The 27782-nt window shown below is 47.4% G+C and overlaps 1 protein-coding gene across 3 annotated transcripts; it reads left to right on the forward strand.

Annotated features, from left to right (window-relative positions):
• The first annotated feature begins 202 nt into the window (after positions 1-202).
• LOC122546065 (zinc-binding protein A33-like) lies at positions 203-27406 on the forward strand. 3 transcript variants are annotated; one of them, XR_015753004.1, is made up of 7 exons: positions 203-740; positions 4757-4852; positions 6231-6464; positions 10853-10875; positions 10969-11084; positions 12695-13741; positions 22895-23030. XR_015753004.1 is itself a non-coding variant. In XM_087979178.1 (7 exons), the coding sequence occupies exons 1-7, from the start codon at positions 366-368 to the stop codon at positions 27062-27064; spliced, it is 1110 nt and encodes a 369-aa protein (XP_087835304.1). In that variant the 5' UTR covers positions 351-365; the 3' UTR covers positions 27065-27406. The 3 variants fall into 3 exon arrangements, 2 of the variants coding, with proteins under 2 accessions (XP_087835304.1, XP_087835303.1); XM_087979178.1 differs by lacking the exon at positions 12695-13741 and adding an exon at positions 27060-27406 and having other exon boundaries at positions 351-740; positions 22895-23155; XM_087979177.1 differs by lacking the exon at positions 12695-13741 and having other exon boundaries at positions 351-740; positions 22895-23537.
• The last annotated feature ends 376 nt before the right edge of the window (positions 27407-27782 follow it).

The following is a 27782-nucleotide window of genomic DNA, read 5'->3' on the forward strand; positions in this document are numbered from 1 at the left end:
GACCCCTTATATTCATTAAAGTCTTAGCCTTAAGTATGCTACATGCTACAAGAATTCCATGACCGTTTGTATAATGTCTTACCCCTTTCCCTTTCTACAGAAATTACACTCCACCAGCACTTACAACAATTACATTTCTATAACGCCTGCAGAAAACTACATTTCTTATTTCCCACACCTGGTTAAAAATTAATGAACCAATCTTGTTTATCTGTGATCTGTTTATCTTCCTACCTTGCCCTGCCTTTTTCTGGAATCTGTTTATAATGTTGCTGCTGGAATCAGGAAATGAAACTGAAAGTATTTCACTGAACACTGATCACCATTTTACTTTGAGCACAAAGCACAGAGATTAATCCTTCACGATGGAAGATGATCTTTCCTGTGCTGTCTGCCATGATCTGTATAAAGATCCTGTCTTACTCGACTGTGATCACAGCTTCTGTCGATCCTGTGTGACCCAGTACTGGGAGAAAGCGGACACTGCCTGCTGTCCTGTCTGTAGAAAGGAGACTTCCTCGAGGACCCTGAGAGCCCACCGCATTCTCTCCAACATCGTGGAATCATTTGTGAAAAGCGGTGAAGGTGGTGAAATTCAGCAGGAATGCAGCCGACACAAGGAGAAACTGAAATTATTCTGTAAAACTGATAATCAACTCATCTGTCACATTTGCCAGTCTTCAAAAAGTCATCAAAACCATGAGGTGCTGCCAGTGGAAGAAGCTGCTGAAGAGTTTAAGGTGAGGAGACACTGAGTAAAATAAAATGCAGAATCCTGCAGGGATCATTCAAAGACTCAGGTTTGCATGTCTCACAATGATTATTATTCAACTACTTAGTAAATCTTTTTCCTTCTGATCAATGACAGAGGGTTGTAGATTTCCTTTAGTCAAAGCTACCTTTTACAATGACAACAAAAACTGACAATTATCCAATGCTTTTAATCTAATAAAACATCATAAGGTATTTCAGAGGAATATTCTACAATTACATTGGACATTGAGTCACATCAGATGATGTTAGAACAATGATCAGAGACTTGGTCAAAGAGGAAAAGTTTATTTTCCTGAAAGAGAAAGAGAAAGGGGGAGAGAGAGAGAGAGAGAGGTTGAGAGAGAACACTCTCGAAGCTCAGGGCCTGGAATGCAAAAGGTGGCGACACCGATGGGGGAGTGATTAAAATGGGGGTGTTCAAGAGGCCAGAATTGGATTAGAGGAGGTGATGAAAACAGAGAATGGAATCCTGAACAGGGAACATTCAGAGATTCAAGTTTGACCATCTTTCACTAATTACCCTTCAATTACTTAGCAATTGGATTATTTTTTTCACTTTAGAACAACAATGAAAATTTATATTTATTCAGTGTTTTAATGTCAGAAAACTTGCGAAGGCCCTTACCGGGAATGTTATGAAGTAAACTTAGACACCAAACCACATCAGGTGACATGAGGGCCATAGCCAGAAGCTTGGTCAAACAGGGAGAGGTTTATCCTCCTGAGGGAGAGGGGGAGACAGAGAGAGAGAGAGAGAGAGAGAGATGAAGAGATTTTGGGAGAATTTTCCAGAAGCTTGGGGTCCTGGCTGCTAAAGGTTCAGCCACCAATGGGGGAGTGATGAAAATCAGGGATGTTCAGAATTTGATGACAGCCGGTGTCTGACAGGATTGTGAGGCTGAAGGACATTCCAGAGAAACAGGGAAGACAAGGCCAGAGAGATGTTTTAAAACAAGAATTTGGAACGTTTAACATTTAGGAGGCCATGTGAAAGGAGTTTGTAACCTTGACACTTGATGATCTAATCCTTTCCTCTGTTCCCCACCCTCTGCCATGCTCCTCACTCCCCCTGTCACTGTGCCCTATTTCAGAATTTCCAGTGACTTCCCTGAGCATCACCACCTCCAAGCTCAGATCCATCCAGCCTAACCTTGACACTGCCCCTTGTCCAACACCCCCACTCTCTCGCCCTTACCAACAGCCTCATCATCCAATTCAGTTTCTCACTCTGAATATGTAACTCCCCCCCTTCCTTGTCCCCCATATCCCATCAGTGAAACTCTCCACTCTGCTTCTTCCAACTCTCTCCAACCACATCCTTTAAGTTTTCTTCCTTGCCGATGCCTTTCCCCCTTCCCACCATCATCTGGCCCTTTTCATTTCACACTCCTGTTGTGTAAACCCCCTCATGTCTGTCTCAGACCACGCCTGTGCCTTTATCCAGCCAGGCTGCCTCACTTGGACAGGGACCTGCTGCCTCTCTTTACTGCTCCATAACCCATTGGAGAAGTCTGCTGTGACAGTGAATAATCCCAGGCTGGAGTCCCGCTGTCCTCCTGGGTGGCTCCTGCTGTGACCGAGTTCTGAGCAGAGCTGTTAGTGCAGGGAGCGTGGTATCAGGCACATGAAGGACTTGTGGGAACTAAATTCAGCAGAAACCCCATGAATCAGGGACAAGGAACACCACCAACAACAACAGAAACACAGAAATTTACAGCACAGAGGGAGACCATTCAGACGGTGGTGAATTTTGGAATTCTGCACCCCACAGACCTGTGGAAACTCAGTCATTGAGTATGTTCAAGACACAGATCCAGAGATTTCTAGATAGTGATGACATCATGGGGATATGGGGATAGTGCAGGAAAATGGCACTGATGTACATGATTCGCCCTGATCTAGAATAGCACAGCACGGCCTGAGGGGCTGACTGGCCTACTCCTGCTCCAATGTGTCTGCTCAGCCTATTGTATCTGTGCTGGCAGATAAAGAGCCATCAGTCCTGATCCCACTTTCCAGCGTCTGTTCTGGAGCCTTGGAAAATGTTTTGACTGTTTTTATGGACCAGACCGGACCCCCTTTAAATATTTTAAGAAGATAGCCCAGACTCTAACTTTTTCTTATTTTAAAGGCAATTACACAGTGTCTGTACCAGATCTTTAGAAGAACATGTTTTTTTAAGACTCCCTACAGTGCAGAAACAGGCCATTTGGCCCAACAAGTCCACACTGACACTACAAAGAGTAACCCACCCAGACCCATTCCCTGACCCTATTACTCTACATTTACCGTTGACTAATGCACCTAACCTAAACATTGCTGAACACTATGGGCAACTCACCGAACCTGTATATCTTTGGATTGTAGGAGGAAACTGGAGCACCCAGAGGAAACCCACGCAGATATGGGGAGAATGTGCAAACTCCGCACAGACAGTCACCTGAGGCTGGAATCAAACCCAGGACCCTGTGAGGCTGCAGTGCTAACTACTGAGCCACCATACCGCCCATAAATCTGATGCAACTGGTCAAACTACTCGATGTTCAGCAAAGCACAACTTATTTAAACAGTTTCATTAAAATACAACCAAAGAAAGAGGAATTTAGAATAACTTAATAATAGATGCAGCGAATATTACTAATTAACTGTTCCAATGTCGGAAAATCCAATAAACACACCCCTTGGAAAATGGAAAATTCAGACACGGATTCTCACATGTAGTTCTCCAATTAAAGAGAAAAACAACATCTCGAGAAGATGTAGAGAAAGTAGCAGTGAAGCGACGTTCACTGAAGTTTCTTTTGAGACCCTAATATCTTCTAATGTAACTGAAAAAACCAAAACCCAGAGAGAGGAGAGCTGGCCACACCCATTCAGGCTGGTAAAAAAAACCCAATGTCCCCCAAGCTGTTTACTCACAAGGTCTTCAGTAGCTAGTCCAGTACCTTTGCCTTACAACCTCTCTTCAAAAAAGCCAGGACAAATAACCTCTTAAAGTGACAGCATTGTCACACTGTGACAAGGGTTTCTGTCTCTCCCACATTTTCAGGCAGTGAAACCCAAACTGGGTGAAAAGCTATCTCAGTTTCCAGCTAATTCTTTCAGCAATTCCACTGACTCGATCAATGAAATCTCTGCTCAGGAAGATATGTCCTTCCTATCCAATTTCTCAGTGCCCTTCATAATTACGTAAAGCTCAATTCGATCTCCTCAGTCTGCCCCATCCCGATGGAAATAGGCCTGGTTTATTTCATCTTTTCTTGTGTGTACAATTCTCCATGGTCACACACTGCTGTGGTGTGGGCCTATCCTTCCTGTAATGTGGTGAGCAGAACGGGGTTCAGTGTTCTAGCTGTGCCCTTATTAATGATTTCTACAATTCAAATGTATCCATCCTGCTCTTATAGTTTACACACTGACCATTAAATAAAGTTTCCATATCTCATGAATAACCTTACCTTCCTGTGTTGCTACCTTCAGGAATCTGTGGACAGGCTCTCTAAAGTCCTTCTGTGCCTCTACACCTCTCAGTGTCTGACCAGTCATTGTGGATTATCTCCCAATGCATCACCTCTCCAGAGTGAGTTTCATTTACGACTTCTCTGGCTGTGTTTGTTACACTGAACCCCATGAAGCAACATTTGTACTTTTATGACCTTCGTTCAATAAAACCAGAGAAAGTTCTGGCAGAAAGAGGCCATTCAGTCTGAACACAAATTTGCAGCCACCCATACTGATCCCACTTTCCAGCACCTGACCCACAGTGTTGCAGGTTACAACATCTCTCATACCTCCACAATCAAACTAGGCCGCAAATTCCAGACAAATGCCACTAATTGAATGAATGTTTTTCTCAGACTTGATTTAATCATTCCCCCAATCATCCTGAAGCTATGCCCATTATAAATTTCAATTTAATGATGTTTCATTTTTGGGGATTGTTTTTCTGAAAACGTGCTAATTAATTGATGGTTTTGTTCAGGGGGAACTGGAAACCTCCCTGAAGCCAATTCAGGAGAAGAAGAAGGAATGTGAAAATGTCAAAAGTGATTATGAGAAAACATTGTCCCACATTCAGGTAGTTATGATCTTACTTTGTTCTATATTTTGTACAGAATTGTAACCATTCAGAATTGCACTGGGCAGAATTCCAGTCTCCATATTATAAATAGATATTGCATGAACTAACCTGGATATTTTCATGAGAGAGAAGAAGGTTGAGAGGTGACTTAACTGAGACATGTAAGATAATCAGAGGGTTAGATAGGCTGGACAGTGACAGCCTTTTTCCTCAGACGGTGATGGCTAGCACAAGGAGACATAGCTTTAAAGTGAGGGGTGATAAATATAGGACAGATATCAGAGGTTGTTTCTTTCCTCAGAGAATAGGTGGGGCATGGAATGGCCTGCCTACAGCTGTAGTAGACTCGCCAACTTTCAGGGCATTTAAATGGTCATTGGATACACATATGGATGAAAATGGAATAGTATAGGTTAGATGGGCTTCAGATTGGTTTCACAGGTCGGTGCAATATCGAGGGCCGAAGGGTCTGTACTGCGCTGTAATGTTCTATGTTCTATCAGAATTTAGCACTTTTAGAAATGATTGAACAGGTTGTGAATCATTTCTTTGGAAAAGAGAAGACTGAGGCTAACCTGTTAGAATTTTTAAAAATTCTAATAGGATTTGAAAATGTGGATCCAGAGAAAATGTTTCTACACATCATGGATTTGACCAGATTGGGAAAGTTTTAATAATTTACTGATATGAGTCGGATATGAACAGTGCATTGGGTACAGGAGTTAGGAGATCATGTTGTGACTGTACAGAACATTAGTTATACCACTTCTGGAATACTGCTGGAATTCAATTCTGGTCTCCCTGCTGCAGGAAAGATGCTGTGAAACGAGAAAGGCTTCAGAAAAGATTTACAAAGTGCTGCCAGGGTTGGAGGAACTGAGTTTTAGGGAGAGGCTGAATAGGCTGGGGCTGTTTTCCCTGGAGCATTGGAGGCTGAGGCATGACCTTATAGAAGTTTACGAAATAATGAGGGGCAGAGATTGGATTAATAGCTCAGGTCTTTTCTCTAGGGTCGTGAAGGCTAAAACTGCAGGCCAGAGGTTTAAGGTGAGATGAGAAAGATTTTAAAGGGACCTGTGAAGAGGGTGGTGCATGTACAGAATGAACGGCCAGAGGAGGTGGTGGAGGCTGGGACAAGAATAACATTTAAATGACATCGAGATGGGTGTATGAATCAGAAGGGTTTGGAGGGATATGGGCCAAGTGCTGGCAAACGGGACGAGATTAATTTTGCATATCTGGTCAGCATGGATGGGTCTCACTGAAGGGTCTGTTTCTGTGCTCTACATCTTTATGACTCTATGACTGCTCCGGCTGAACAACATTTTAAAACTCTTCATTTGTTTTTGTTCAATCTGATTATTATTTCCCAAAGGACCAAGGCGTAAAAACAGAGAAACAAATTAAAATTGAATTTGAAAAACTTCATCAGTTTCTCCGTGAGGAAGAGAGGATTGTGTTGGAAGATCTGAAACTGGAAAAAGAGAAACACAGTCAGGAGATGAAGGAGAGGATTGCAAAGATAACAGAGGAAATCTCATCCCTTTCACTCACTGTTCAGGATATTGAACAAGAGCTGAGGGAACAGGACAGCATCACATTTTTAACAGTAAGTATTTATTTTTCTTCCCTTTGCCTCTTTTCTTTGAGATTGTGATGATGAATTGCAGATTCTGTCCTTAAAATGTAGAGTATAAACCTCACTGAGTAACAGCACGCCAATGACCTGGGACATTGGGTTTTCTCTGTCTCACACCCAAGAGCACTAACTGCTGTCTTCAACATGGAAATGACACAATCTGGAGTGTGTCCACTCCAGGGAAATATTACAGGGGAACATTGTAATGAGCTGAAACCATGAGGAAAATCAGCTTCATAAAGAGTGAGAAACCCTCAGGATGGTCAGACCATTCTCCCCTGCGGGTACATTTCCAGTCCAGCTGCTGATCAGACACTGGGACCTACAGTGCAGGGTCCAGTCAGGCTGGAACATGTTTACAATGTCCCTGGCTGGAACAGGAATGATTCTGTCCAGGAGAGAGAACTCTCCACAGGGTCAGATACACAGACAGATCGAGCTTTCTCTCAGCAGTTAAATAGGGACATGTTCAGACAATGGGAGGGGTGTCTCCCCACATGACAACCATTTATATCAGAATCAATATGATTTTCTGTAATTTCCACTGTGTTCAGTGAGCCCCTGAGAACTTAATGTTGGTAATTCTCTGTTGTGTATTGAAATGCTGAAGGGGGCGGTTTGTGAAGCAGTGTGATACCGACAGCAAGGGTTCAATTCCCATCACTGTCTGAGGTGACCATGGAGGACCCTCCTTCCCAACCTCTCCCCTTGTCTGAGGTATGGTGACCCGCAGGGTAATCACCACCAGTCATCTCTCACCAATGAGAGAGCAGCCCTATGGTGTGGTAAGACTATGGCAACACCACCGTCTGCGGTACCAGTGTGGGCTGAGGGATAAATGTTGACCAGGACACAGGGAGAGCTCCAGTGTTCCTCTTGGGATCTACTCAGTTCACCTGTTATTTTAATTTCAAAAATATACTTTATTCATAAAGCTACCTTTATATACACAGGCAGTAAAGCAGTTTGGTTCTGTACTGTCACATATGGAGAAACAACAAACATTGGAGCTTGACTCTATCCACCAAACAAACCAAAGGCAGTTGTGACTTGTCCAAGACTAGATTTACATACATTTGAGGCACCAGGAAGGACTGATAACTGAATGGATTCACCTCAATAGAAAGCCCTCAGACAGTGGTCTTTCCCCACTGTGCCTGGGTGGCAGCTGCCCCAAGGTTTAATGTGACCCTCAGCACGTAGTCCTGGGCCTTGGAACGTCCCAGTCTGTAACAGTCGGTCAAGGTCAACTTTTTTTATTTCAAAATATACTTTATTCATCGAAATAAATCTTTGGTACTTGTACAATTGGTCATGTCGTTCATAGATATATACATTGTATGTCTTAACATTACAAAGAACAGATTGAATTACTCGAATTTACAGTTATCCTATTTACAGTTCCCTTTATTAACCATCCAGTCTCTCAGTATTTAGCTGTGGCTTCAGCAGAACCCACCTACTGAGTGGGTGCCCTGTTATACTACAGCAAATGAACCTTTTTTAATCCCAGTTTATGGGTTACCATTGTCCATTTGACTGTCCTGTCTCTGGGGTAGCTGTCTACATCCCCATGGTGAGCACGAAGTGCTGGACCTTCGCTGGGCTGAGGTAGCTATCCAGCTCCTCACTGGGGTCATTTACCCGCTCTGGAGTCATTGAGCCAAGGCAAGGGTCCGCACCGTCCAGTTCTGTGTCTGACAATGGGACTGTCAGAGGATCACAGCTCTCAGTTACCTGTAGTTGTGGGGCAGTGGGTACCCCCTGGTTCTCACTGGGTGGAGGGTGGACGTCGGGGGGTCCGTTGTTTCTGGTTGGGAGGAAATGCCCTCCTCTTTATCTACAGCGCTCTGTCTCTTCTTCTGGTGGTGATGACATTCTGTGCACCCGTCTTCCCCATCCGAAGAGCTGTCCGTCCCTCCCTCGTGCAGTTGTCTTTTCCCCCTTTGCTGGAAGGCTTTGGGGGCCTGGCCGGATTTTCTCTTCCTGTTTTTAACAGGTATCCACTCCTCTGCCTGCTCGATTACCTTCTCCTCCATTGCTTTCATCTGCCCAGCGAGAGCTAGGATCAGCTGCTGTATCTCTCCGCTGGCTGCCGCCTCCTCTACTCCAGCCTGTTCTTCTTTCTGGGTGCCACCAGACTCTGTTTCCCTGCTGTCTGGGTGGACGTTACTGGTCTTTGGCGGTCCACGGCTCGCATTGCCACCTCCAGCCATCTGTGCGTAAGTGGGGACCCCCCGTTTTGGGCAGGTCTTGTACATGTGGCCCGCCTCTCCGCACAGGTTGCAGCTCTTTTCTTCCTGACAGTCCTTAGTCAGGTGACCCTCCTGTTTGCAGTTCCTGCAGATGGTCACTTTGCAATCCTCCAGCACATGTCCCGACTTCCCGCAGGCTCGGCACACTTTCGGCTGCCCTGCATATGTCAGCTGGCCTCTGTTCCCTCCAATTGCGAAGCTCGAGGGTGGGTGAAGAATGTTCCCATTGCTATCGACCCTCAGAGTTACCCTGACCTGCCGCTTACTGGTCCAGATCCCAAAGGGGTCGACCACATCGGTGGCTTCTCCCTCAACTTGGACGTACCTTCCCAGGAAGGTCAGGACATCAGCCGCTGGAACATAGGGGTTGTACATATGGATTGTTACAACCCGACTCCTCTGTGCAGGAAGCACACACAATGGGATCGCCGACAAGATGGAAAACAGCGGCTCCCCTTCCTTCTCCTTGAAGACCTTCAGGAGCTGTTCGCACTGCTTCACACTCCTGAAGGTCACATCAAAGTAGCCTGCCCCAGGGAAATCCTGCAGGCAGTACACGTCCGCTGCAGCGAACCCACAGCATCCCAGCAGCACTTTCTTGATAAACAGCATGCGGTCAAGTGGCGTACGATCCTCTATCTTCTTCACAGTCACCCGGACGGTGTTTCGAACCCCCTGTCCAGGGCTGCGGGCAGCTGTTGAGGCCATAGCTCTGAGGTTGGCTGGTCCCTGAATTGGCATTAGGCCGAAGCCAGCATGAAGATCCACCAATAGCAGGTCAGCACAACCAAACGATCCTCCAACGTCCAATCACGATCCAGCGATGATCTCCACTAGCTCTGATGACTCGCAACTCGACCCCTGTCCTGATAAGAACAGACACTTGATCTTAGCCAAAAGGCCGAGAAGGTCGGTCAAGGTCAACTCTCTGTTTGGAAGACCAACAAATTTTGGGAAGACCAAAGAGCATCTTTCACTGAGTTGATGGTCCTCCAGGCGCAGTCACTGTTTCTCCCGGTGTGTCCCTCGGGGAACAGACCATAGAGCACAGAGTCCCGCATCAGGGAGCTGCTCTGGATGGACCTCGACACAAACCACTGCATCTTCCTCCAGCCTTCCTTTACAAAGGCCCTTTCCAGAAGGAGATGGGTGACAGTCTCTACTCCCTGCAGCCACTTCGAGGGCAGCGTGTGGTGACACAGACTGACCGGGTGTACATGAAGGATCTCACAGGTAGTGCCCTCCCTCACCCCGACAGGATCCAGCCTCTCCTTTTCCCTCAGGGTATCAAGGATGCTACGTGCTGACCACTTCCTGATGGATTGTGGTGAAAGTTGTTTCTCTTTGTAAATGTCTCCATGAAGGACGGTGATGGGGAACAGTCCAACTACTTGGAGCATTCCACAGCAGCGAGGCCAGGCCCATCCTTCCCAACACCGGGGACAGGTAGAACCTCAGTATGTAGTGATACTATTCAATGGGGAGAGAGCGTGGAACCTCAGTTTAACAGCTCAGCTGAAACCTAGTCCCTCTGACAATGGAGTTGCCATTCAGCTGGTTGGTCATTGAGCTCAGAGTGACTCACAGTGAGTGTCCCTGACATTATATTTCAGTCTGTATGCTTCAGGGTTTCAGGTTACACAGAGTGGCCTGACTGCAGACACAGATTCGGAGACAGTCTGATGAGTCCTGGTACTGAACATAAAACTAACATTGCAGCTTCACCCTCTTTCCAGGAGGGTCAGTGAATTCTATGGGACAATCCTGGTGTAGATTCCCAGAAACTTTTGTCTTCAGGACACACACACATTATAACAGGGAAGTAAACATTAAAGAAACTCTGTAAACAATAAACTAATGCCAGCAATTTAACATCCATGAAGATATTCCAATTCGGTTGGATCTCTGTGAGTTGTTCTGTGCAATAAGATCCAGTAATTAGTAATATTGTGGAGTAACTCAGTCCAGTGAGGACAGGAAGACACTGCCTAATAACTTCCTGAATTTAAAATGTTCATGTTTTGGGGAATCCAGTCTGGGACTTTACTTTTTGTCATAAAATGTTCTCGAAACACTAACTGTAAAAATGGTTTTGTTCCACAGAAATTTCCGGATACAAAGCAAAGGTAAAGCTTACATCCTTGATTTGATTTTTATTTCTAACATATCCCTCTCCCACCCTGGAATGACCCAAAACTGACCTTTATCTTCTGTTTCAGAGTGAAGCAAACTCTCCCAAAGCCACAGAAGGTTTACCCTTTAATAAATGTGGGCAAGTACATTGGCTCCCTGCAGTACAGAGTGTGGAAAAAGATGCTGACAGTGATTAATACAGGTGGGTGTGAGCTTCCTGACACCAGCTCTTCAACAGCTCTCATATTTATGAGTAGAAGAGAGCTGTGTATTCACAATAAATGTTTAATTGTCTTTGTAACTGATAAGATTTCACTTCAGTCAGTTTTCTATGAAAATACAGAATTGACTGATCACATAGTCACAGTGACCTGCTCCTCCTGCTGGACACTCCTAGTATTGCGAAGGGACATTGCTTCTTCAACCTCCCTTTGTGGCTCATTGACCCAACATTCTGTTTATCTTTATCCATCTACCACAAGATTCCAGCATAAGATCCTGTTCCTTCTTTGATTATTCTGTCTAATAGCAGTCAGATCGGATTGCGATGGTCAGAGGCTAATGGTCACAAGTGACTGTTTGTTTCCAACAGAAGGATTTCCCTTAAACTGATGTCAGTGGCTGCAGCTTCCAGATAAAAGGCCTTGTTGGGGTGGACAGCTCCCAGAACTGGGCCAGTCTGCAAGTCCCTCTCTCTGTCACACACACCGTCTTAGTCTGCACCTCGTCAAGGGGCAGCACTCCGAAAGCTTCTAATTCAAAATAAACCTGTTGGACAATAACCTGGTATGTTGTGGTTCTGTTCGCCGAGCTGGGAATTTGTGTTGCAGACGTTTCGTCCCCTGTCTAGGTGACATCCTCAGTGCTTGGGAGCCTCCTGTGAAGCGCTTCTGTGATGTTTCCTCCGGCATTTATAGTGGTTTGTATCTGCTGCTTCCCGTTGTCAGTTCCAGCTGTCCGCTGCAGTGGCCGGTATATTGGGTCCAGGTCAATGTGCTTATTAATTGAATCTATGGATGAGTGCCATGCCTCTAGGAATTCCCTGGCTGTTCTCTGTTTGGCTTGTCCTATAATAATAGTGTTGTCCTAGTCGAACTCATGTTGCTTGTCATCTGAGTGTGTGGCTACTAAGGATAACTGGTCATGTTGTTTCATGGCGAGTTGGTGTTCATGGATGCGGATCATTAGCTGTCTTCCTGTTTGTCCTATGTAGTGTTTTGTGCAGTCCTTGCATGGGATTTTGTACACTACATTGGTTTTGCTCGTGCTGGGTATCGGGTCCTTCGTCCTGGTGAGCTGTTGTCTGAGAGTGGCTGTTGGTTTGTGTGCTGTTATGAGTCCTAGTGGTCGCAGTAGTCTGGCTGTCAGTTCAGAAATGTTTTTGATGTATGGTAGTGTGGCTAGTCCTTTGGGTTGCGGCATGTCCTCATTCCCTTAGGCATCTGTTGATGAAATTGCGGGGCTATCCGTTTTTGGCGAATACATTGTAGAGGTGTTGTTCTTCCTCTTTTTGCAGTTCTGGTGTACTGCAGTGTGTTGTGGCCCTTTTGAACAGTGTCTTGATGCAACTTCTTTTGTTTGTGTTGGGGTGGTTGCTTTCGTAGTTTAGGACTTGGTCTGTGTGTGTGGCTTTCCTGTATAGCTCTGTGGTGAATTCTCCATTTGGTGTTCTCTGTACCATCACATCTAGGAATGGGAGTTGGTTGTCCTTTTCTTCCTCTCTAGTGAATCGGATTCCTGTGAGTGCGGCGTTGATGATCCGGTGTGTGTTCTCTATTTCTGTGTTTTCTCTATCATATTGTGTTTTCACAGAAATAGAGAACACACAGCGGATCATCAACGCCACACTTGCAGGAATCCGATTCACTAGAGAGGAAGAAAAGGACAACCAACTCCCATTCCTAGATGTGATGGTACAGAGAACACCGAACGGAGAATTCACCACAGAGCTATACAGGAAAGCCACACACACAGACCAAGTCCTAAACTACGAAAGCAACCACCCCAACACACACAAAAGAAGTTGCATCAAGACAATGTTTAAAATGGCCACAACACACTGTAGTACACCAGAAATGCAAAAAGAGGAAGAGGAACACCTCTACAATGTATTCGCCAAAAACAGATACCCCCGCAATTTCATCAACAGATGCCTAAGAGAAAGACAACGGAATGAGGACATGCCGCAACCCAAAGGACTAGCCACACTACCATACATCAAAAACATTTCTGAACTGACAGCCAGACTACTGCGACCACTAGGACTCATAACAGCACACAAACCAACAGCCACTCTCAGACAACAGCTCACCAGGATGAAGGACCCGATACCCAGCACAAGCAAAACCAATGTAGTGTACAAAATCCCATGCAAGGACTACACAAAACACTACATAGGACAAACAGGAAGACAGCTAACGATCCGCATCCATGAACACCAACTAGCCACGAAATGACATGACCAGCTATCCTTAGTAGCCACACACTCAGATGACAAGCAACATGAGTTCGACTGGGACAGCACTACTATTATAGGACAAGCCAAACAGAGAACAGCCAGGGAATTCCTAGAGGCATGGCACTCATCCACAGATTCAATTAATAAGCACATCGACCTGGACCCAATATACTGGCCACTGCAGCGGACAGCTGGAACCGACAACCGGAAGCGGCAGATACAAACCACTATAAATGCCGGAGGAAACATCACAGAAGCGCTTCACAGGAGGCTCCCAAGCACTGAGGATGTCACCTAGACAGGGGACGAAACGTCTGCAACACAAATTCCCAGCTCGGCGAACAGAACGACAACAACGAGCACCCGAGCTACAAATCTTCTCCCAAACTTTGAATAACCTGGTACTGTGTGACCTTCTGACCATGTCTGTCTGTCTCTCTCTCTTTGTCTCTCTCTCTCTCTCCCTATGATAAGCATTGTCTCTCCCTGTCACATGCATTGTCCCTCTCTCTCTCTCTCTCTCACTATAATACACACTGTCTCTCTCTCTCTCTGTCACACTCACCATCTCTATACCACACATACCACCTCTCTCTCTGTCATACATACCATCTCTTTCTCTCTGTTTCATACTCACTGTCTTCCTCTCTCTCTCTCTCTCACTCTGTCGCAGTCGCTACCTCTCTCTCTCTCACTCTGTCTCACTCATTGTCTCTCCCACTGTCAAACACATCATCCCTCTCCCCCTCTCGTTCTCTTTCACTGCCTTTCACACACACTGCGTCACTCGCTCTCTCTGTAATACACAACCCCTGTCTCTCTGTCGCACTTGCCATCACCCTCTCTCTCTCTCTCTCTGACACACACAGTCTCTCTCTCTCTCTCTATGTCACACACACCATCTCTTTCTGTCTGTCTGTGTCTCTGTCACATGCACCGTCACTTGCTCTCTCTGTCTCTGTCACATGCACCATCTCTCTCCCTCTCAGTCACACAGACTGTCGCTGTCTCCCTCTCTGTCATACACGCCATCCCTCTCTCTCAGTCACACTTGCCAACTCACTCTCACTCTTTCTCTGTGTCACATACACTGCCTCTCCCTCTCTCTCAGTCACAAACACTATCCCTCTCTCTCTCCGTCACATACACCACCTCTATTGTGCACACCATCTCTCTCTCTCCCTCTCCCACTCCCTCTCTCTGTCATATTCACTGTCTCCCTATCTCTCACTGTCATGCAAACAGAGTCTCTCTCTCTCTCTGCCCCTGGTCAGACACACCACTTCTCTCTCTCTCTACCATCACAATTGCCATCTCCCTCCCTCTGTCTCTCTGTCATACTCACTGTCTCTTTCTTTCACATGCATCCATCTCTCTTTCTCGCTATCACACACCGTCTCACTCACTCTATCTCTCTCTGTCACACTGACTGTCCCTCTCTCTCTCATAAACCATCTCTCTCTCTCCGTCATATACTCTCTCTCTCTTTCTCTCTCTGTCAGATTCGCCGTTTCTCTATGTCTCTCTCACTCTGGCACACTCCTTAAGCTCTGTCTATATCACATACACCCTCTCTCTTTATCTCTCTCTCTCTCTATCACATTCACTATCTTCCTCCTTGTCTCTCCCACTCCCTCTCTCTGCCACACTCTCCATCTCTCTATCTCTTGCTCTGTCACATCTTGCCTCTCACTCTTTGTCATACACACCGTCTCTCTCTCTCTCTCTCTCGCTCTCTGTCAAAAACATCACCCCTCTCTCTCCTTCTGTCACACTTGCTGTCTCCCTCCTTCTCTTTCTGTCACCCTCACTGTCACTCTGTTTCACACGCACCAATCTCTCTTTGTCGCTGTCATAGACACAGTCTCTCTCTCTCTCTCTCTATGTCATATACGCAATCTCGCTCTCCCTCTGTCACATTCACTGTCTGTCACATCCACTGTCCCTCTCTCTTCATGAAGAAACTGTCTCTCACCCTCTGTCACACAGAATGACCTACTCTCTCGCTCCCTGTCATTCATAACTTCACTCTTGCTGTCACACTTGCCATCTCCCTCTCTCTCTTTCTCTCTGTGTTACACACCATCTCTCTATCTGTCTGTCACAACACTGTCTCTCTCTCTCTCTATTTCTGTCTCTATCACACTTCAAATCTCTCTCTCTCTTGCTGTCACATACAGTGTCTGTCCTGCCTCTGTCCCACAAACGGTCACTTTCTCTCTCTCACCCTCGATCACACACACCGCCTCACCCTCTTACCCTCTGTCACACACACCGCCTCATCCTCTGTCACACACATCGCCTCTCTCTCACCCTCTGTCATACACACCGCCTCACTCTCTCACCTCCTGTCACACACACCACCTCACCCACTTACCCTCTGTCATACACACCGCCTCACCCTCTCACCTCCTGTCACACACACCGCCTCACTCTCTCACCCTCTGTCACACACACACCGCCTCTCTCTCACCCTCTGTCATACATACCGCCTCACTCTCTCACCCTCTGTCACCCCCACACCGCCTCTCTCTCACCCTCTGTCATACACACTGCCTCACTCTCTCACCCTCTGTCACACACACCACCTCACTCTCTCACCCTGTGTCACATATACCACCTCAATCTCTCACCCTCTGTCACGCACACCGCATCACTCTATTACCCTCTGTCATACACAACGCCTCACCCTTTCACCCTCTGTCACACACACTGCCTCACTCTCTCACCCTCTGTCACACACACCGCCTCACTCTCTCACTCTCTGTCACTCATGCACTGCCTCTCTCTCTCTCTCTCACCCTCTGTCACTCATACACCGCCTCTCTCTCTCACCCTCTGTCACTCACACACTGCCTCTCTCTCTCATCCTCTGTCACACACTCCGCATCACTCTCTCACCCTCTGTCACACACACCGCCTCACTCTCTCATCCTCTGTCACACATATTCTGCCTCACTCTCTTACCCTCTGTCACACACACCACCTCACCCTCTCACCCTCTATCACACACACCGCCACTCTCTCTCACCCTCTGTCACACACACCACCTCACCCTCTCACCCTCTGTCACACACACCGCCTCTCTCTCTCACCCTCTGTCACACACACCACCTCACCCTCTCACCCTCTGTCACACACACCACCTCACCCTCTCACCCTCTATCACACACACCGCCTCACTCTCTCACCCTCTGTCACACATATTCTGCCTCACTCTCTGACCCTCTGTCACACACACCACCTCACTCTCTTACCCTCTGTCACACACACCACCTCACTCTCTGACCCTCTGTCACTCAGACACCGCCTCACTCTCTCATCCTCTGTCACACACACCGCTTCACCCTCTCACCCTCTATCACACACACCGCCTCAATCTCTCACCCTCTGTCACTCACACACTGCCTCTCTCTCTCACCCTCTGTCACACACATCGCCTCACTCTCTCACCCTCTGTCACTCACACACTGCCTCTCTCTCTCACCCTCTGTCACACACACCGCCTCTCTCTCTCACCCTCTGTCACACACACCGCTTCACTCTCTCACCCTCTGTCACTCATACACTGCCTCTCTCTCTCTCACCCTCTGTCACTCACACACTGCCTCTCTCTCTCACCCTCTGTCACTCACACACTGCCTCTCTCTCACCCTCTGTCACACACACCGCCTCACTCTCTCACCCTGTGTCACAAATATTCTGCCTCACTCTCTCACCCTCTGTCACACATACCGCCTCACTCTCTCACCCTCTGTCACACACACCACCTCACTCTCTCACCCTCCGTCACACACACCACCTCACTCTCTCACCCCTGTCTCACACACACCACCTCACTCTCTCACCCTCTGTCACACACACCGTCTCGCTCTTTCTCTGTTACACATAACCTCTTCTTTTCATCATACTTGCCATCTCTGATTCTCTTTATTTCTCTCTGTCACACACACCACCTCTTTCGCTCTCTCACCCTGTCAAATGCACTATCTCTCTCTCTCCCTCTCTGCCACACACACCGTCACTGTCTCTGTTATGCACACCATGTTCTCTTTCTCTCTCTGTCACATAAACTGTCTCTTTCTCTTTTTCACCCTCTTTGACACACACCATCTCACTCTCTTTCTCTCTGTCATACATATCATCTCTCTGTCACACTTGCCATCACCCTCTCTCTCTACCTCTGTGTCACACACAGCATCTCTTTCTCTCTCTCTCACCATCTCTGTCAGACACACCGTCTCTCTTGCTTTCTCCCTCTCTGTTACACAAACCTTCTCTCTCATCCTCTTTCAACACACATCCTCTCTCTCTGTCATACACCAACCTCTCTCTCTATGTCACACTTGCTGTGACCCTCTGTCTATGTCTCTCTGTAACACACACCGTCTCGCTCTCTCTCTCTTCCTCTCTGTCACACACACCACTTCTCTCTCTCGCTGTCATCTACACTATCTCTCTCTATCTCTCTGTCGCACACACTATCTCTGTCTCTGTCATGTACACCATCTCTCTCTATTTCTGCCTCTGTCACGCACACCATTTCTCTTTCTCTCTCTCCCTTTGTCATATGCACTGTCCCTCTCGTTGTCATACAAACCATCTCTTTCTCTTTTTTACCCTCTTTCACACACACGGTCCCACTCTTTCTCTCTGTCATACACAACCTCTCTCTGTCACACTTGCCATCACCCTCTCTCTCTATCTCTGTGTCACACACAACGTCTCTTTCTCTCACTCTGTCTCATTGTCTCTGTCAGACACACCGTCTCTCTTGCTTTCTCTGTCACCCAAACCTTCTTTCTCACCCTCTTTCTATACACATCCTCTCTCTCTCTCTCTGTCATACACAACCTCCCTCTCTATGTCACACTTGCTGTGACCCTCTGTCTGTGTCTCTCAGTCACACGGACCACGTCTCTCTCTGCCACACACACCATCTCTCTCTCTCTCTCTCTGTCACACACACCATCTCTCTCCCTCTCAGTTACACACGCCATCTCTCCATCTCTCTCCCTCTCAGTCACACACACCATCTCTCTATATCTGTCTTTATGTGAAACACGCAATGTTTCTCTCTCTCACTCTCTCTCTCTCTGTCACATGCACTATCTCTCTCTCTGTCACACAGTCTCTTTCTCTCTCTCTATGTCACACACATCCTCTCTATTGACACACTCACTGTCACTTTCTCTCTCGCTGTCTCTCTGTCCATGCACCATCTCTCTCTCTCTGTCACACACACTGACAATGTATTGCTCTAACACCAGCAATGAACAAATTAACAGGATTACTAACTATTCCTGAATTGAATTAAATTCTACTGGAATGAATGCTGTTTCAATAACACAGTTCCCGCCCTCCCTTCACTGTTTGATCACACAGCATTGCCCTTTGAAATGAAGGGCACAGCTTGTCACTGGCCACTCGGGTGTTTCCTTTCTTCCTGGTGGTGGAAACTGAATAAAGATTTGTGCACCTTGTGTCCTCCACTGTGTCTCACACCTGCACACACACAACATGAGTGCTGGGGAAAAAATAAGCACTACCGCAGTTAGGCGGTAGTGTGGGGTTAAGAAAAAAAGAGTAGTGTCAGACATTCTGACACAGTGAGAAAGAAAAACACAGTTCCCACTTATAAATCCAGTTAATAAGAGCAATAAATTAAACTTAGTCTCTCAACATTACACAGTCTATGTCTTCCCCGCTGTCTCCAATCTTCCTTCTGCTGACCTCACATCACAAACACCTTTCTTTTGATGATTCTACGGTGAGGATTTGGAGCTGGAAATGGTGCATTTGATGGGTCCTTGTTAGAGAGCTTCATCATATTGTGTCAAAGTCAGGTTTGTCTCTCTATGGCATTTGGCTTCTCTCAATTTTCAAAAAACCCTGCCTTCAATGTTCCTGATGATGCACCAAATTCTTACAACGTGATTGGTTTCAGGCTGTAAACACCATCAGTTTTTAAATTCAGTGGGTTTTGAATGGCAGAGGGTTTTTTTAAATTAATTGGTCACATTCGACTTGTCGTCAAAATAGCAGCAAACCTCAGGTGTCCGTGAACAAAGCCAACAGTAACATGTTTCCATTTTAGAACAGTCTGTCTCCCACAGCTGCACACAGACCTCCTTCTCTGCTGAACTCCAAGCTTAAAGAGCACTTTTCCTCCGAAAGGGCCCACACTCTGCTTTTCAATTTATTTACAATTTTACTATTTTTACCAACTTTGTGACACTCTGTCACACTCACCATCACTCTCCCTCTCTCTCCGACTCTCTCTGTCACATACTCATCCTCTCTTACTCTCTCTGTCACAATCACCGTGTCTCTCTCCCTGTCACAATCACCGTGTCTCTCTCCCTGTATCTCTGTCCCTCTGTCGTAATCATTGTCTCTCTCGCTCTCTCTCTCTCCGTCTGTCTCTTTGTCGTACACACCACGTCATTTTGTCGCACTCACCGTCTCCCTCGCTGTCACTTTGTCATTCACTGTCTATCTCTGTCACACATATACATCTCTCTCTCTATCACACATACCATCTCTCTCTCTCTCTCTATCACACATATTATCTCTCTCTCTCTCACACACACACACACTCACTCTCTGTGACACACACTGTCTCGCTCTCTCTCTTTCTCACTCTCACTCTGTCACAGGCACCGTCTCTCTCTTCCTTTCTATCTGTCAAACGGACCATCTCTCTCTCTCTCTCTCGCTATCTTGCTCGCTCACTCATAGAATCATAGAGAGGTACAGCACAGAAATAGACCCTTCAGTCCAACTCATCCATGCCGACCAGTTATCCTCACCTAATCTCGTCCCATTTACCAGCACTTGGCCCATATCCCTTGAAAACTTTCCTAACCATATACCCATCCATATGCCTTTTAAATGTTGTAATTGTACCAGCCTCCACCACTTCCTCTAGCAGCTCATTCCTTATGTACAACACCTTCTGCATGAAAAGTTTGCCCCTTAGATTCCCCACCCCAGGGAAAAGACTTTGTCTCTTTAACCCTATCTATGCCCCTCATGATTTTATCAACCTGTATAAAGTCACCCCTCAGCCTCTGATGCTCCAGAGATAACAGCCCCAGCCTACTCAGCCTCTCCCTATAGCTCAAATCCTCCAACCTGGCAACATCCTTGTAAACCTTTCCTGCATCCATTCAAGTTTCACAACATCCTTCCGATAGGAGTGAGACCAGAATTGCACATAATATTCTAAAAGTGGCTTAACCAATGTCCTGAACAGCCACAATATGACCTCCCAACTCTGATACTCAGTGCTTTGACCGATAAAGGAAAGCATACCAAATGCCTTCTTCACTATCCTATCTACCTGCAACTCTACTTTCAAGGAGCTATGAACCTGCACTTCAAAGTCTCTTTGTTCAGCATCACTGCCCAGAACCTTACCATTAAGTGGAAAAGTCCTGCTCATTCTATCACTCACCATCTCTCTCTCTATCTCTCCCTCTCTGTCACACTCTCTGCCTCTCTCTCTATCTGTCACAAACACTGTGCCTCTCCCTCTGTCACACAAACCATCTCTTTCTCTCTCTGGTACTCTCGCCATCTCACTCTCTCACTCTACCACACTCACTGTCTCTGTTTACATCACACACACTATCTCTCTCTCCATGAAACCACACACTGTGTGCCTCTCTCTGCCACACTGACAGTCTCTTTCTCTCTCTCTGTCACACTCACCGTCTCTCTCTCTCTCTCCCTGTCAGAGATACCATCTCTTTCCATCTCTGTTTCTGTCACACTCGGCATCTCTCTGTCAAATTCACCGTCTCTCTCCTTCTCCGTATTTAGCCCAGACATAGTTCCCCTCTCTCTGTCACACACATCCTCTCTCACTCGCTCTCTGTCACACACACTGTTTCTCCCTCTCTCCCTCTTTCTCTCTGTCACACACAGTGTCTCTCTCCCTCTCCCTTTCTCTCTCTGTCACACACTGCCTCTCTCTTTCTCCCCCTCTCTCTCTCTCTCTCTGTGACACACTGTCTCTCTCCCCCTCTCTCTCTCTGTCGCACACTGCCTCTCTGTCTCTCCCCCCTCTCTCTCTCTCTGTGACACACTGTCTCTCTCCCCCTCTTTCTCTCTGTCACACACAGCGTCTCTCTCCCTCTCCCTTTCTCTCTCTGTCGCACACTGCCTCTCTCTGTCTCTCCCCCCCTCTCTCTCTGTGACACACTGCCTCTCTCTTTCTCCCCCTCTCTCTCTCTGTGACACACTGTCTCTCTCCCCCTCTCTCTCTCTCTGTCGCACACTGCCTCTCTCTGTCTCTCCCCCCCTCTCTCTCTCTGTGACACACTGTCTCTCTCCCCCTCTCTCTCTCTCTGTCGCACACTGCCTCTCTCTGTCTCTCCCCCTCTCTCTCTCTGTGACACACTGTCTCTCTCCCTCTCCCTTTCTCTCTCTGTGACACACTGTCTCTCTCCCCCTCTCTCTCTCTCTGTGACACACTGCCTCTCTCTTTCTCCCCCTCCCTCTCTCTCTGTGACACACTGTCTCTCTCCCCCTCTCTCTCTCTCTGTCGCACACTGCCTCTCTGTCTCTCCCCCTCTCTCTCTCTCTGTGACACACTGTCTCTCTCCCCCTCTCTCTCTCTCTGTCGCACACTGCCTCTCTGTCTCTCCCCCTCTCTCTCTCTCTGTGACACACTGTCTCTCTCCCCCTCTCTCTCTCTGTCGCACACTGCCTCTCTCTGTCTCTCTCCCTCTCCCTTTCTCTCTGTGTGACACACTGTCTTTCTCTCTCTCCCTCTCTGTGACACACTGTCTCTCTCCCCCTCTCTCCCTCTCTGTGACACACTGTCTCTCTCCCCCTCCCTCTCTCTCTCTGACACACTGTCTCTCTCCCCCTCTCTCTCTCTGTCGCACACTGCCTCTCTCTGTCTCTCCCCCTCTCTGTGACACACTGTCTCTCTCCCCCTCTCTCCCTCTCTGTGACACACTGCCTCTCTCCCTCTCCCTTTCTCTCTCTGTGACACACTGTCTTTCTCCCCCCCCCCCTCTCTCTGTGACACACTGTCTTTCTCCCCCCCCCCCTCTCTCTGTGACACACTATCTCTCTCCCCCTCTCTCCCTCTCTGTGACACACTGTCTTTCTCTCCCTCTCTGTGATACACTGTCTCTCTCTCTCTCTCTGTCTCCCTCTCTCTCTCTCTGTCGCACACTGCCTCTCTCTCTCTCCCCCTCTCTCCCTCTCTGTGACACACTGTCTCTCTCTCCCTCTCTGTGATACACTGTCTCTCTCTCTCTCTCTGTCTCCCTCTCTCTCTCTCTGTGACACACTGTCTTTCTCCCCCCCCCCCCTCTCTCTCTGTGACACACTGTCTTTCTCTCTCTGTCCCACCCTCTCTCTGTGTAACGGGGTTTCCTCAGCCTCATTGCAGGGTCTATCCCAAGTGCTGTTTAACTCCTTCCCTGGGGATGAATTTCTAATCCTGGATCGTTGCTGATGTTCCCAGTCACTAAGCGGCTGTGAGAGTTACAGTGAGTGTGACTAACATTTTATTGTTGTCCCTCTGTTCCCAGCTCCAGTCACCTTGGACCCTAATACAGCCCATCCTGACCTTCTCCTGTCTGAGGACCTGAGCACTGTGAGACTCACCAGGAATCGGCAGCAACTTCCCGACAATCCGGAGAGATTTGATCCCTGTGGCTGTGTCCTGGGATCAGAGGGATTCACATCAGGGAAACATTCCTGGGAGGTGGAGGTGGGGAATAAGACTGAGTGGGATATGGGTGTGGCCAAGGAGTCCATCAACAGGAAGGGGAAAATCATCCTGAACCCAGGTAATGGGTATTGGGCCCTGGTGCTGAGAAAGGGGAATAAATACTGGGCTGGTGAGAAACCATGGAAATGCTTAGAGCTGAGTGTGAGTCCGAGGAAGGTCCGAGTCTGTCTGGATTATGAGGGAGGGAAGGTGTCCTTTTATAACTCAGAGAACAAGAGCCATATCTCCACTTTCACTGGGACATTCACTGAGAAACTCTATCCTTACTTCTGCCCATGTAACACTGATGGGGGTAAAAACACGGAGCCTCTGAAAATCTGTCCCCGGAGAGTAACAATCCAGGGGGATGAGGGATTCATCGCTTCATCCAAATAAAGACTCTCTCAGTGGGGGAGGGGGAAGATCCCACACCCTGGATCACTGGGTAGGGGAAGGGGAAAGATCCCACACACTGGGTCACTGGGTGGGGAGGGGGAAGATCCCACACACTGGGTCACTGGGTGGGGGAGGGGGAAGATCCCACACACTGGGTCACTGGGTGGGGGAGGGGGAAGATCCCACACACTGGGTCACTGGGTGGGGGAGGGGGAAGATCCCACACACTGAGTCACTGGGTGGGGGAGGGGGAGACCTCACACACTGGGTCACTGGGTGGGGGAGGGGGAGATCCCACACACTGGGTCACTGGGTGGGGGAGGGGGAAGATCCCACACACTGGGTGGGGGAAGGGGAGATGCCACACACTGGGTCACTGGGTGGGGGAATGGGATGATCCCACACACTGGGTCACTGGGTGGGAGCAGGGGTAGATCCCACACACTGGGTCACTGGGTGGGGGAGGGGAAGATCCCACACACTGGGTCACTGGGTGGGGGAGGGGAAGATCCCACACACTGGGTGGGGGAATGGGGAGATCCCACACACTGGGTCACTGGGTGGGAGCAGGGGAAGATCCCACACACTGGGTCACTGGGTGGGGGAGGGGGAGATCCCACACACTGGATGGGGGAATGGGAAGATCCCACACACTGGGTCACTGAGTGGGGGAGGGGGAGATCCCACACACTGGGTCACTGGGTGGGGGAGGGGGAGATCCCACACACTGGGTCACTGGGTGGGGAAATGGGAAGATCCCACACACGGGGTCACTGGGTGGGGAATGGGAAGATCCCACACATGGGGTCACTGGATGGGGATTGGGGAGGCCTCCATACTCTGTCTGTGGTTTTGGTTCTGGTGATGGGGGGAGGTGGGAGTGGGGACTGGTTCTGGGGCTGGAGCTTTTCTCTGAGTCACTGTGTGAGCCGTTGTCTGAGGGGGAGCGATGCCCTGAACAAGATCAGGATTTAATTTGCCTGGATCCACTTCAGTCCCACGCTCCTGATCTTTGACCACCTGGTGCAGAGGGGACCAGGCATATCGAGAGACCTCCTCATGGGCCTGGTCAAAGTGACCCTCAACAGGGTGCAGGCAGTGGGCAGTCAAGGGGGCTGTTTGTCCTGATTGTTTGAACCCTCTTCCTCAGCTGGGTCAGTGCCCGGGTGTCTCTGGAGATTGGGCATATGATGTCCACGGGTGCACTTCAGGCCTTTAGTGACTGATGGGTACTGGGGGCACTGGACTGTGTCATTAATCCTGGAAGTGCCGTTTTACTGAGATTCAAATTTCCTTTAAAGTCCTCTTTTGCTTTTTGATACAGTGGGTCAGGCAAATTGGAGATTTTGGCAACCTCAGTGGGATTTTATATATTTATATACTTCGTGATTGCTTGTGAAACAGGACAGTTCTTCCCAGTTCACTTGTGCCACACTTCAATTCTGTACTGATGAAATTTGGCCTGTTCTTCGATTGTTGCCAAAACCAAAACTGTCATCAACTTGGACAGCCAAATATTCCCAATCCCAAACATATTAAAGGACAGACTCTGGAATATGTTGAATTTTTCCCATTCGTTGACAGTCGCCTTTCTTAATAGGCCACCAAAGATGATGATGTCCAATGTCTGATCAGGTTAGATTTCATAAAAACTCTGGCAGAGGAATGTTCAACAATAAGGAAAATCAATAAACTCGCTCGTTATCATCACTACCCTCCTGCACTGTAAAGAGCTGGACTATGTACCAGAGGAGGACAGAGCATGTGAAAAATTCAGTTCACAATGTCTCCACTGTACCCCCCAGATTCAAGAGAGGATTACATTAACACTAACATCCTCCTTGAAGACAGATCAACAAACATTAAGGTAAAATGCCTCACAAAATTACACCTGTACTGTCCCATTTAAACTGAATTGTATTCTTTTTGGGTTTTTCTCAAAAGGTATAAATAGACACAAACTGAAACTGAAACCTGTGTGGTAGGAAGTGTCCGTGTGTAATTTTGCAAATAAATTGTTATAAAATTGTGCAAAGACTGATTCCAGTTCTATCCTTCACAAAGTGACTCTCGGGAATCTAACACTTTGGAGGAGATTACAGTGAGTCCCCCAGAGAAGAAACCTTGGGGTTGGTGTAGCTCCTAGGACAGAGACAGTCATTGTGATCACTGTCTCAGGGAGGGTCAGACTGTCTCAGGGAGGGAGTGCTGTACAATGTCCCCTTCCTGCTGTGACATTTTGCTGAGTATGTTTCAAGTGTGTCACAAATAAAGTTTACATTGATGTTACTGACACTGTGTAGGTGTGTCTGGTTTAAGGGCCGTGACCTCAGATTGTATTCAGGAACACAGTCAATCATTTCACTACCAGCTGCAATGAGCTCCTCTCACCTGGTTCCATTCTTACCCACCCAGTCCGAGCCAGAGATTCACCTGCAGTGGATTCTTTTCCCACTCCCACACTGTTCCCTCAGGAATCCCCCAAAGATCTGTCCTTGGCCCTTTCCTATTTCACAGCCACACGCTGCCTCTCAGTCACACCATTAGAAAACATGCCAAGTTCCACATGTCTGCTGATGACACCCAGCTCGATCTCACCCCCACTCAGATAATGACAGAGGGGGTACACCCTCTCACACTCTGTGTTGACATGATACACAGATTCCTCCACTTGAGAGTGTAATTTACAATATTGATCCTGTCCAAATTGTCCCTTTTCCAAATTCATTCTTGTGATCGGGGCGTCACTGACAAGGACAGTGTTTATTGTCCATCCGTCCTTGTCCCTGATTGGATGGCTCTTTCAGTGACCTGGGACAGGTGTGATGGGCTGAATGGCCTCTCCTATGCTGTCCAATACCATGATCAATCACAGTTTATTCAGAATGAGAGTCACATTCAACAAACCCATCATGAGCCACTTCTCAATGTTACCCTTCGGGTGACCATCTTCCAAGGCAGACTTCAGGACAGGTAGCAACGAAAAGTGGCCGAGCAGAGGCTGATAGCTAAGTTCGGTACCCATAGGGAGGGCCTCAACCGGGACCTTGGGTTCATGTCACATTACAGGTGACCACCATTGCACTGTATACACATAAACACACACACACATTCCTATACACACACATACACAAGGACACACATATACACAGACACGCACACAGACACACACACACACACCCTTACAGACATGCACACTCCCACACTCACACAGGCATCCTCTCAGAGACTTAGACCACTCTACACTCAGGTACACGCATATACACTCTCTCTCACAGACACTCACAACCCCCCACCCCAGACACGTACACACACTCGCACATTCACACATGCACCCCCTCACAGACTTAAGATACTCTACACTCACCACACACATATACACTCTCTCTCACACTCACAACCCCCAAACCAGACAGACACACACACAGACAGACACAAAGACCCACATGCACACATATATTTTGTGGGGTGAATTTGTAATTGCAGAGTTACTTTGTACTTTGCTCAAAAACTGCATGGATTCATGTAAAATTCTAAGCTCAAAAACTGCATGAATTCATGTAAAACTCTGTTATCTCACTTTTTAGATTAGAATCCAATCTAAACGTCATGGCATAGACGGAGAACACAGGGGGCTAATACCTTCAACATATTGTCTAGCTGACATCCATTGTTACAGCTAACCTGAGAATGCAACTTTTAAAAAAAGGTTTTGTGATTTACACATGAATGAAGTGAAATTATCATGGTATTCGAACAGATGAAAGACTCAACAGACAATCAAGGTATTTTTTAATGTATAATTTCAGTTACATCACACTGTAAACTTTTGCTATAAATTCTGTGCCTTACAATCGTGTCCTCCACAACCACCTGATGAAGGAGCGGCGTTCCGAAAGCTAGTGTGCTTCCAATTAAACCTGTTGGACTATAACCTGGTGTTGTGTGCTTTTTAACTTTGTACACCCCAGTCCAACACTGGCATCTCCAAATCAGTAATTCCAATTTTGTGCCACCTGCAAATGTTGTAATTGTACAGCAATATATTACACATCGAACAGAGCAATACAATATTCCTAATGTTATGATATGGGCAATATCATGCTTACTTTCTCCAGTCCAAAGTCCAACCGGTAACTGCTCTCTGTTCAATCAGAGGAATTAAAATCCCTCAGAGGGTCTGGAAAAGTCCCAGTAGATTAATGTAATACCTCTGTTCAAGGAAGAATGGAAGATGGAAAGCAAAAAAAAAAACCAGGAGTGAGTGAGCCTAAAGTTTGTCAAACACGGTGCATAAGCATGAGTGAATC

This window comes from Chiloscyllium plagiosum, unplaced genomic scaffold (genome assembly GCF_037043375.1).
Source record: "Chiloscyllium plagiosum isolate Xiang-an unplaced genomic scaffold, Cpla_swu_hap1 HiC_scaffold_35, whole genome shotgun sequence".
Taxonomy (NCBI): Eukaryota; Metazoa; Chordata; class Chondrichthyes; order Orectolobiformes; family Hemiscylliidae; genus Chiloscyllium; species Chiloscyllium plagiosum.

What these genes read in the sequence shown, in the direction of transcription:
- LOC122546065 (XM_087979177.1), top strand. Translation starts at nt 366, where the DNA reads ATGGAAGATGATCTTTCCTGTGCTGTCTGCCATGATCTGTATAAAGAT. An exon ending in AAGCTGCTGAAGAGTTTAAG is followed by an intron (nt 741 to 4,756) that starts GTGAGGAGACAC and finishes GGTTTTGTTCAG; the next exon opens with GGGGAACTGGAAACCTCCCT. An exon ending in TTTCCGGATACAAAGCAAAG is followed by an intron (nt 10,876 to 10,968) that starts GTAAAGCTTACA and finishes CTTCTGTTTCAG; the next exon opens with AGTGAAGCAAACTCTCCCAA.